Source organism: Melanotaenia boesemani, chromosome 9, assembly GCF_017639745.1.
Source record: "Melanotaenia boesemani isolate fMelBoe1 chromosome 9, fMelBoe1.pri, whole genome shotgun sequence".
Classification (NCBI taxonomy): Eukaryota; Metazoa; Chordata; class Actinopteri; order Atheriniformes; family Melanotaeniidae; genus Melanotaenia; species Melanotaenia boesemani.
The window spans coordinates 18,996,459-19,007,641 of NC_055690.1; the positions used below are offsets into that span (position 1 = coordinate 18,996,459).

The window sequence follows — 11,183 nt, forward strand, 5'->3', positions numbered from 1 at the left end:
TGTGCTGTGATGTCCAAACCTACAAACACATCTGCATGACTTTCAAAGATAGCTTCAACTTGAGGCTCTAAATAGAGAACAATATTAATCCAGTGCTGGTGGGAAATAACTGTCTGTGACTTGCAATTTGCTTCAATTTTATTTGGTCTGGATTTCCTGAATTACATCTGCCTGGAGCTGCTCCAGCTTTAGTATCTCATATGAATGAGATGATCAAAACCGATGAAAGAAAATGGAATCAGCAGCTGGCATGTCATTGCAGACGACCACACAACGTATCTGAATTATTGCTGGAGCTTCCTCACCAAGGCTGTTGAGGAAGATTTTATAATTTCTTAGTGTCTCTCAGTACAATTGCATCTCTACAGTACTTAGAAGCAGTGTGGCAGGATAAAGACACGTCTATCTTGAACACATTCACAATTGGCAGGGCTGGGTTGCTTCCCTTGAGGCCAATTCATTGCTGGATCTTTAGTGAAAACTGAGGAGCTGTAAATTGTTTCCCCCACTTCCCTCAGCTTAACAGTTAATTACCCAGAATTGACAATGGCTACTTTAATATGGTCAAATCTGCACAAACAGATATACACTCAAAGAGTACCTTAAATAGCAGCATCCCCAAAGGCAGTGCTAAATAACATCATGCTGCATAAACCATGTAAAAAAAAAACCTCACCAGTTATGTTTAGAATAATTACAAATTGTGTTAAAACCTTTTTGTTCAATAGTACTGAGCTTGGACACACCTGGGTAAGTCTGATTTAAACTCTCCCTTTTCTAATGAAAAAGGTCAAATTCAGTACAATAACAAAAAACAGACTGAACAATGTACTCTAGGTGGTTAGAGGCTTTTGGACTTCCAGTGCTGATTGCAGACATTTAATAGGTAAAATGAACGAGCTGTGGCCAATTTCCCAATCTAATCACACACCCGCAGTTTGTCAGATCGATTAAAATCACACACAATCACGCCCCTTGGTTGACATTTTTCCACATTAGAAACCCCAATTTGCGATCCAACTTTTCCAGGTTTCCTACTGAATTCTAAAAAAATATTATGCCAAATATTGCTAAATTTAACACTTAATTAACGCTAAAAAAAATTAAACCCTTTTTGTTTAAAAAAAAAAGTACCAATTTAATAACTTCCTATTTAGTCGCAGAGACCTCCTAATACAAACCAGAGGTTCAAGTAATTTTGCTTTTAGAAAATTAACAGAAAATTACTTCTAGTTTGCTTAAGCACATAAATTCATTTATCTCAGTTGGGGTTTATTCAAATTTTCATTCACAATAAACCTTAGCCGTAATCTGTGCTGGTGCCTGTGATAAAACATCAAATTTGAGCATCTATCAGTCACAACTGTTGCTCAGTCAGCGCACCTTTCTGAGAGGAGCGCGCTTTCTGGCTAAAAAGCAGTTCCAGCCTCGATTTAAAAACCATCCATACTCGCAGAACAGACGGGTGGAGATCATTTAAAAGAGGATCGAGCAGTAACTTACATGTTTGAGTTCTTGCATGCGGTCCTTCATGGTTCCTTTTATTCCTTCTGATCAGATCGTCTCGTGGATGTGTGATGATGGAGCAGCGGGGCGGAGACAGACAGGATGATGCGACAGAGGTAAGGAGGCGCGTCTGGCGTCGGGGAGAGTGGTAGTGATCTCCCCTCTTCGGTTTGGATGTAGGGATGGTGGGACCACTTTAAAGAACCGGGTGACGCGCGTGAAAGGTGAGGCCATCCGCGTTTAACCCATTACACACCCGCAACTTCTTCCTCAATCCGCACTAATTGATAAGATTATTTTGAGCGCGCTTTCCCAGATTCTTTTTCTTGTTCAGTGAATTTTTAACTGATAACATTCAGATAGGTTAACAGAGAAACGACTGACAGACATTTATCTCTCTGCCGGAGAAGTGAAATTGTGTTGGGTCTCATTATCGATTGAGCAGGTTAAAAGATAACGCCCAGGTGGTTTCTAAGGTAACGAACAGCGACCTCTGTCGATACTGACTGGTACTGAAGCAACAAAAGACCACATTTTTTTAAAAAATGTTTTAAGTGAAAGAAAAGTTAATATGTAAACCTTACTTAAACGTTCTCCTCACATTTGATCTTAAAGTTTTGTAAGAGAAAACAATTCTAGTCTTAAATAATATCTGAGTTAAAAAGAATCTATTTCATTAGGTATAAAGACGAAAAAGCCCCTGATGGAGTAAACAGCAATTATAAATTACTCTATAATACTTACACTATGATGATTTTAACTGTTTTTCAAGCGTGACTTGGGCCTCTAGGGAGGAAATATTTCACTACTAATAAAAATAACTCGTTAGACCTCAGGGATGTTCCATGACACCGAAAAGAGACTAAGCCAGTTATCCTGGCTGAACTTATCATTGATTCAGTTTCACACAAGCAGTAACAGATACGTTACAATGGGGATTTATTCTGTGCAGCTAGTCTGCTCCAGACCAGGCAGCCAGGTTTAGTTAGTCGTTTACCTCTCCGTCAGGACTACTGACAGAAAATAATTTTTGTACAGTTTAAAATGATTACTGATTAAATAAGAATCAAGTTAGAAGTGTTGAGTTAAAATTGAATTAAACAAAAATTTGTTGTTCCATGGTTCACTTGTAAGTGTGTAGGATTAAAGGTATCTAGGAATATAGCAAAAGAAAAATAAAAGCAGACTGAGCGTTTTTTCTTTTTTCCCTTCACCTATTTTCATCGCCTGGTGTACAATAAACCAGAGGGGAAAAACCCAAACCAATTAAAGTCTGAATTAAGCTTTAATTTCCTTTTATTTCAAATCCATCAACATCCATTTATCCTCAGTGTACAAGATGCTTATTAACAGCCAGTCTTTTCTTTTGGTGTAACCATTTCCTGCTATTTTACACTTTTATTTTAAACTGAAAGCTTGTGAATTCACTTTGTGAAACAGTGAAGTCTTTGTAATAATCCCTCACTTTCCTGCATCTTCTTCACATTAAAAAAGAAAATATGTTTAACATTACTGATTCCACAATTAAAAGCTGACCAGAGGAAAAAGCTTTGACACTTCATAACATTTTTAATTTAAAAAATGTTTTGATTATAAGCCACATTTTGTTTGTCTGTTCTTTGGCAGTCCACTCATACAGTCGTGTAGTTCCAGCCAAATCACAAAAGGATCTCACCATAATTTGTGGGAAAGAAAGTGCCAAACACTTGACCAAAAATATAAAAGCATTTGACACTTGCATTTCCTTTACTTGAAGTAAAGAGCTGAAAAGTCCAATCACTTTGCTGCTCCAGGGGTAACTATTTGGGGTTGTTCACATGAGAGCTAATGAAGGCACAGCTGCATGAGTCAGAGCTAAAACCGAGGTCTTCGATGACGTCCAGTGTATTTTGTGTCGGCTCGAACCTCCCTGTGGGCACAAATAAACACACAACATGGAGAAAAAGGCCGTAAAAGTGCATTATAATGTTCAGAGCTTAAACACTGGAAGAGATTAAAACAGTCATTCACATACTTTCCCTGTCGCCGTCTTCTCTCCTTCTTCTCCAAGATCCAGTCTCGTCCCTTTTTCACAGATTTCCCCTTCATGTTTTTAAAACGACATCTGCACAACAACAAGTTTCAGATTTTTAATGAATTTAAAATTAGGGATGCACCTCAGGGGTCCAATACTATGTGTGTATGCTCATACTCTGTATTTATAAAAGTGTTCCGATACTACAGAACCCCATGCTAATGTGAAAAAACTAGGGCTGTCAAAATGAACATATTAACACAGAAATTAATCTGTGGAATTAACGCGTTAATTTTTTTTAACACATTATTTTTTTAACACATTACTCATGCCATATTAACAATCACAATTAATTTGAGCATGTGCGTGCTTTGTCACAGCAGTGAACCAAACCTACAAAAAAAACAAACACTTTGTCCTCCTTATTTATGAAGTTTGTTATGGTTTTCAAGCCTTATGTTCACAATTTTTTATCAGTGGGTGTCCAGAAAAAGTGGTCACGGGTACTTTTTTTAAAATATCCGTATTTGGCATCATGTGGGCGAGAGAAGCTGGTACAGGTGCCTTGTCAAAGCGGTAAACTGAATCCACCAAAAATTCACCTTGTTTATAAAGATTTTGATATTTTTCAAGCCGTACATTCAAGTTTTCATAGTTGGAAACAAAGTTATCACAGGTGTTATTTTAAAGATCCGTATTTGGCATTGTCCCTGCAAGAAAAGCTCATTTTGGGTTTATCGATGTCTTTGTCACAGCTGTGAACAAATTCCACCAAAAACCGCTGTATCCTCCTTATTTCTGAAGAATCAGACAGTTTTCAAGCCTCACATTTAGAGGATGGCCACAGGATGACCCATTTGATATATCACACAATTAACCAGTCATCTGACATCTTCTTGGCCATACTCATTACCAGTGAACTGTAAATGGGATTTATTAGTATTCATATTGGTACTTGGTATCAGCATCAACTCAAAAGTAAGTACTTGTACTCAGTTTGAAAAAATGTGGTATTGATATTCAAAATGTTTGTAACAAAGTGCATCCAGCATTTCTCACATATACTTGAACCTTATGTAAAAGGGAGGAAAAGCTGCCTGACAGGGTTTTAAATCAGGCAGGACAACGGCCCTTTCAAACTTTCTTTTGGTCTTTTGGCTTCATCAAGGCAAGTATGGCTCAACCTGCACTTGTCAGGGCCAAGACCGAATTTTTATTCTTATAGCAGGTAAGCAAATCCTCATATTAAAAAAAATCTGAAATCATCTGAATCTGAAATAAACTTTATTACATCCCATAGAGAGAACCAGTCTGTCCACTAGCAGCATCTTTACCTCTGTCCAGAGTACTGAACCTGGTTTGGAACAGTTCTGTCTGAAGCTTCTGAGCCCAGTCCCTGAGAGAAACAAAACAACACGGATTGGGATGTGGCTCCAACAAAAAGCAGTAATTCACACGCATCGCGCTAACTTCTTACTTTGGGAAGAACTCCTGATACACCAGCAAACAGACACAAGAAGAACCTGGAAGTAAACGAGAGTCTGTGAGTGAAATCAAACTATTTTAATGTGTGATCGTTAATCATGCAGCCAGTGTGAGCTGAGGCAACATGACTGTCCTGCTCGAATTTTAAATTTATTGCGTATAGACTGCTACTAATTTAAAAACAATCACTAGCAGACAACAGCGAGCAAACATTTAAATATTAAAGGCAGACGGGTACTGACTTTTTTGCCTTGCTGCTGTTGGGGTAATCCACCACCAGGCCTCCGCTGAAACCTGCTTTCATGGCCTGTGTTGTGATCAGTTCAAGCTTCGGAAAAAGAAAAAAAAAACATGAAAACTGCAAGTGATTAAAGGAACTTGAAGCTCATTTCAGATATTACATCTACCCACACAGAGTCACCATCAAAACAAGGAGGATGCAATGTTTCTTTCTTCTTCTTTTTTTTTTTTACCTGTTCTGAGTTTTCAGGATAAAGCTGAAAAACTGCTCGAGAACCTCTTGACTGAAAGAGTAAAAAGTGATAAAAGACATGATTTGCTAATCAGGTCATTAGTCTGGATGTTAAAATATTTGTGGAAGACCTTACCAGAGATGAGTAGAGAGTACTAAAGAAAGTGTAAAGTCTCTTTGGTGGACTATGGGACCTTTTGTCTGCATTACAAAGCCACTGCAGAGCAGAGATACTGACAGGGGGAAAAATGATTAAGTCAATTTAAAAAATCAGGCAGAAATAGCTTAAAGTTCCAGCAAAATACTTTTTATTATGTGAAATAAAGAGTTTTGTACCTGATGCAACCATCAAAGGTGCCAGGTCGGAAAGGTGTGCCCTGGCCCATGTCTCCCAGCAGAAGGTCTCCTTCTACTTCTCTGTCCAGAGCAACATCTGTCAAAGGAAAAGTTCACCATTTAATCAGTGACTCAGCAATTTCCTCTCATCCAACTGTAACAGAAATGCATACGAACACTGATAAAGAAAACCACTAGATACTTCAGAAATCTGTCATTTAATCTTCGACAGCAAAGAAAAACAACTTTAAAACTCTTTTTTGGTTTTAGCTAGTTTTTAGCAGTTGAATGCTGACTTTCAGCTCAGTTTGTTCTTAAATATAGAAAATAATATGCCATTTCAAGAGCTTCTCTTCAAACTGCTCAACTCCACCTTCAAAGAGCAAAGTTTTGGATCCTAGTACAAAATTTTGAACACAACTAGTTATGTCTTAACATGTCAAGATCAGTCATGGCAATAGAGCATTTGGTTCATTGCTAATTTTCCTCTAATCTGATAACTGGTATACGGTATGACAATAAAAAATATGGTATTTCAGTTTCAAGTAATTCACAAGAAGAACATTATATTAGTATGTTTTTCAGCACTATCTGTGTTCAAACAAAAGAGTGTCGGACAAACCCAGCATTGCAGTGCTGATGTCGATGCCAACCCAGTAGTGTCCCTCCTCTGACAGGTAGTCTCCACTGAGACCAGATCCACACCTGAATCAGAGCAGTCCGTTACACAGATGCCTGTTCTTATATTTCTGGCTGTAATAATTGATTATGCTAAAACTTGACATACTATGATACTAACCTTTTTTAATCTAATTTCCTACAGTGGCTTAATTATTTAACGAAAGTATAAAACTTAAGAAAAAATAATCATTTTTATGTGTTTGTTTTTCAATATGGGTGATTTCAGAGTAAAAATGCAGAAATGTTGAACGTTAAGAGATCCTTAGTGCAGCAATAATCACAAAATACAGTGTACCTCCTAGATGACATTATCCAGGTTGTAATCAACTATAACACAACTGTAATACTACTTTCCGAGAGCACTACATAAAGTTTAAAGTTTAATTGAACATGTGAACATAGTCGGTGTCATCCACTCACCCGACATCTAACAGGAAGCAAGGCTGACCCTCGGGTAGGTTTAAAAGCTCCACTGCTCTCTCAGACATCTGGGTCTGAATCTCAATCATTCGAGAGCTGAAAGTCAAAGAATGCACATAGATTTCAATTGTTTTAAAAACACGTAAGAACAAAAACATTCAGTTTTGGGTCACAAAAAAAAAAAAAAAATTAAAAATAAGAAAAATCAGAGCTTGATACTGAGTGTATTCAATAGACATGCTAGTTTCACCTATGAAGGCACTCAAACCAAAAGCAAGATAAATGTTAAAAGGGGGTTTTCAATAAACTTATTAAATCGCTATTAGATTCATAATACATACTATTGTTTAGGGTTTTGTGCACATCGTATAGAAAAAAAAAAAAAAAAACAACAAACTATAAGCAGCATATCTAATATTAGACATAATTATAATTCATTAGAGACTATATAAAAAAATAAAATGCAGGATAAACAACCAAAGGTTTATAGATATAATGACAGTTAACACCCAGCATCAAGACTCACTTCTGAGAGTACTTCTTTGCCTCTTCTTCATTGTAGAACTGCGAAGATGACAAACCAGTTAGTAACAGTTTTGCACACCAGCAGGCTGAACCCACTGCAGCCGTTTTAACGAAGCCAGTTCTTCCTTCTGAAAAATAGCATTTCTGACTAGTCAGCCAAACAATTACTCATCAGTCGATCTCATTGCTGCTTTAGAGATGACATATCTCATTTGAAGGCCATAAAAGAGACCATTAGGCTGCAGATCCTCAATTCACAGTGGAGTAAATAAAAAAAATGAAGTTACACACGACAGAAACAAAATGTCCACTGACCACTTCTGGAGGAGCAGAGTGTTCGGGTCGTCGACAACTGGAAGCCATGATCCCCACGAGTGAGACAAGGTAATTCCTACTCTTTAAAAAGTAATGCAGCTAAACGGTATAGTATTAGATTACCCACACGTGAAATACAGCGAGATCACGTGACTTGCCTCTTCTTTGTTGAGTTTCGTTGAAGAGGCGTTTATCACCATCTACTGGCCAAAAACACAAACACAATTGACCACATTTTATTTCTCATCTCTCAGAATTAAACATTTACTTACTATATATATATATATATATATATATATATATATATATATATATATGTACCTCGGATTTTAGGGAAAAATATCACAAATATACAAATATACATTAAATATACAAATATTACAATAGTCCATGCAAATCAATGAAATTTAGAAAAAGCAGAACTAAAAGGGTGGAAAGCGTACATAAATATTGAAAACACTGAATTTTTAAAATGAATAGTTTTAGAGAGAAATTATCTGTGTAAAATGCGGGATTAAGTAAGATGGCAAAACTGGGGTAATGAACCTCAATCCAGGTTACTGAATTTATTTATTTTATTTTATTTTATTTTGTTTTATTGTGCTTCTCATTTTTCCTTCCCCTGGTCGGAAAAAAAAGAAAAAGATAGAGTTCTGAGTTACCATGAATGCAGCTTTCGTGCTGTTTTGAACGCCCCCCTTGATCTACAAAATGATTGGTCAGTTTTACTGAGCACTTCCTGTAAACATTGCATATCATTGGCTGATGTTCTTGACGCCTCGGATGCAGTAGTTCTATTCCGGTCGGCCTTTTCGCCGGTCGGCCTGTTGTCGGTAAAATGGCAGAGGTCAGCCAGAGGCTTGGGAGTGGAGCCTACCTACTGACAGCCCTCAGAGCCACCCTTGGTCGTCCGGCAGACATCGGAGTCAGTCCCGAAGGCCGCTTGATAAGCCTTACCTCCAGTCAGGTTAAAGAGGAATTAGTCCAAGATCAACGGAGAAACGAGCCACGGTTAAGAAGCAGAGTACTAAGACGCAGAGCAGATAAACTTTCCATAGTGAGGAAAGCAGAAAATCAGCAGGAAGATGTGACTTCACGTTGTGCCACTTCTTCGTCGTCCAGGTTTTTAAGATTTGCTGAAACCAGAGAGAGTCTACAATCTTATAAGATCTCCTTATACCTCTCTTCAGGACTCTTCATGGAGAAGCAAGCTTGCAGGATGTCACCCTGGACCAGAGTTGTTTCCATCCATCCTGACACCTTCAGGTACCTCCAGCAGCACAGGGCTTTCTGCACAGTGGTCTTCATTCTGGCAGAGCAGGTATCGGAGAGGTTGGGCAGTGGGCCGAGACTAGGACGTCTGAAACTTCATCCTGATATCTTGAAAGCATCAACAGCGACTAGAGGCTACAGCTGGAGGTCAGAGGAGACTTCACTGCTTCACAGAAGCAGGACGGCTTATTATGACATTCTCAAAGTCTCCCCTAGTGCCACGCAGACCCAAATCAAGACAGCATACTACAAACAATCCTTTATCCACCACCCAGACAAGAACCCGGGGAATCAGGAGGCCACCCAGCTCTTTTCTGAGATCAGTGAGGCTTACACTGTGCTCGGTAACATCAGCCTGAGGAGGAAGTACGACCGGGGCATTTTGAACCAGTCTGATGTCCAAAGTGCAGGGAGACCTTCCTCCAAAGAAACCAAGAGTAAATCCACAGGCTCCCAGCAGCAGCAGAAAACCAGGAAGTTCTCCCAGACTGGTGGAAAGCCCATGTTTGATTTTGATGCCTTTTATCAGGCTCATTATGGGGAGCAGCTGCAGAGAGAGAGGGAAATTAGGGCCAGGAAGCAGCAGATGGAGAAGATGCAGCAGCAGAAGCAGAGCCGGTGGAGGGAGCAGAAAATGATGGAGCTGGCTTTGACAGTGGTGTTAGCCATGGCAGGGCTGATTTTTGTCAGTCTTAGCAAGCCCTGAAATTGAAGCAGCCAGAAAAAGGTCTTCTTGGGCTCCATGTTATGTTTCTCAGGGGGTAAGATGGAGGTGGCAGGGGTGGGGGTAGGGGTGCTACCTCAGACTGTTTTACAAGTGTTGCACAGTTTCTGAAAGTTGAAATTAATGATTGTAGTTTCTCATTCAAGAACACAATCTGCTTCCAGTGTTTAAGTGGTTTAAAGCAACAATTAAATTTTCATCTAGAAAACTTTTTTATTTCGTAGGATCTAAAAAAAAGTTAATTGTCACACTTGCCTGCCTTGAAATGAATAACAAGATCAAATTCCAGTTAATTTTAAGTGGAAATGGAAAACCACATCTTAGAATGGGGAATTATGAAAAGGTAGCATTTCCAGTGTTGTTGTCATTCTAAGAATGGTTTCAATATGACAGTTTCACTACAAACCACTTAAATTTTGCGTCAGTAATCATAATTCAAGCAGATGCAAAATAGTGCTTTATAAACTATTCTATTCATCATTTCTATGGGAAATGTTAAATATGAGGCCAAACTCCCTTTGGCAGCTTGAACTGTTACTTTTCCATCCCAGTAAGGCACGGGGATGCAATAATGAAACTTTTCATGCTGAAAAAGTTGTTCACCTTTCCTTTTACACTGGACCTTTAATACAGGAAGTTAATTTTAGGTGTATAATTTGAATGTTTTTGTGTTAAGAAATGAATACGCCATAAAATCTTCCTGCAGGTGTTTAAAAATCTATATAAGTCAATGTACTGTACATACAGGGTTCCTCAATTTGATTGATGTTATCTATTTGGAAAATTGTGTATTTAATGGGAGGCCGCTTTTGAGGAAAAAAACAACAATAAAGCAGTTTTATTGAATTTCACCCCCTTTTTTTTAATTCCAAGTCCAAAGTTTTTATTCTGGAGTAATTGGTGTCCAAACCTTTCCATCATAGCAATCAAATACTTGCTTAAATAAAATGGCTAACAAGCTTTCTCTATGTCTCTACTAGGATTTTTGGCAACCATCTTCTATTATGATCTTTGTAGAAGGCTTTTTGTCTTCCTCACATCACAAATCCATGGCAAGACTTGGGTTTGGGTCTTTTATATTATTGTTTTCCTATCTGTCTAAACCACTTTGAATGTATGTCTCTGGCCATGCCCTGGACAGGAAGTCCAGTGCCATATAAATAATAATGATTATTATTATTATTATTATTATTATTATTATTATTATTATTATTATTATTATTATTTTCTTTTTTCAGCCACTGGCCCACACAATATTTCAAATATAGGTTCACCATCAAAGAAAATGGACTACATTAAGGTTTCTCAAGAAAAGCTTGACTTTGAGCAACATTGGCCTTCTAACACATCGTGTTTAGAAACATGTAGCTAAAATAAAGAGTATATTGATCATTTTGAACTGGTTTCAAAGTAAAATCTGTTTAGAGAAGTAA

General features: G+C 38.0%; 3 protein-coding genes across 10 annotated transcripts in view; 1 reads left to right on the plus strand and 2 right to left on the minus strand.

Annotated features, from left to right (window-relative positions):
* The window catches only part of LOC121646731 (syntaxin-1A-like), a 68,947-nt gene extending 67,030 nt beyond the window's left edge, over positions 1-1,917 (minus strand). For 4 of the 8 annotated variants that reach the window (XR_006011682.1, XM_041995907.1, XM_041995909.1 and 1 more), the window contains exon 1: positions 1,504-1,915. Coding sequence is in view for 7 of the 8 variants with exons in the window: in XM_041995907.1 (XP_041851841.1) it covers positions 1,504-1,533 (30 nt within the window). In the remaining variant the exon portion in view is untranslated. Of the gene's footprint in view, positions 1-1,503 lie in introns of all 8 variants that reach the window. The other 4 variants (XM_041995908.1, XM_041995910.1, XM_041995911.1 and 1 more) reach the window with 2 other exon arrangements.
* An 850-nt stretch (positions 1,918-2,767) lies between these two features.
* bud23 (BUD23 rRNA methyltransferase and ribosome maturation factor) lies at positions 2,768-7,932 on the minus strand. Its single transcript, XM_041995913.1, has 12 exons — positions 7,755-7,932; positions 7,441-7,478; positions 6,915-7,010; positions 6,436-6,518; positions 5,814-5,910; positions 5,614-5,710; positions 5,479-5,529; positions 5,248-5,333; positions 4,998-5,043; positions 4,855-4,916; positions 3,521-3,610; positions 2,768-3,415 (listed from the first exon to the last, which is right to left on the minus strand). Exons 1-12 carry the CDS (start codon positions 7,800-7,802, stop codon positions 3,361-3,363), a joined length of 849 nt encoding a protein of 282 aa, XP_041851847.1. The 5' UTR covers positions 7,803-7,932; the 3' UTR covers positions 2,768-3,360.
* A 519-nt stretch (positions 7,933-8,451) lies between these two features.
* Positions 8,452-10,905, plus strand: dnajc30b (DnaJ (Hsp40) homolog, subfamily C, member 30b). Its single transcript, XM_041995904.1, has one exon. The coding sequence runs from the start codon at positions 8,593-8,595 to the stop codon at positions 9,730-9,732; it is 1,140 nt and encodes a 379-aa protein (XP_041851838.1). The 5' UTR covers positions 8,452-8,592; the 3' UTR covers positions 9,733-10,905.
* The last annotated feature ends 278 nt before the right edge of the window (positions 10,906-11,183 follow it).

Excerpts from the sequence above, each read along its gene's own strand:
- bud23 (XM_041995913.1), bottom strand. The coding sequence starts at position 7,802 with ATGGCTTCCAGTTGTCGACGACCCGAACACTCTGCTCCTCCAGAAGTG. Across the intron at positions 7,011-7,440 it reads GCAAAGAAGTACTCTCAGAA|CTCTCGAATGATTGAGATTC; the intron begins GTGAGTCTTGAT and ends TTTGACTTTCAG. Across the intron at positions 3,611-4,854 it reads GTTCAGTACTCTGGACAGAG|ATGTCGTTTTAAAAACATGA; the intron begins GTAAAGATGCTG and ends GTTGTTGTGCAG.
- dnajc30b (XM_041995904.1), top strand. The coding sequence starts at position 8,593 with ATGGCAGAGGTCAGCCAGAGGCTTGGGAGTGGAGCCTACCTACTGACA.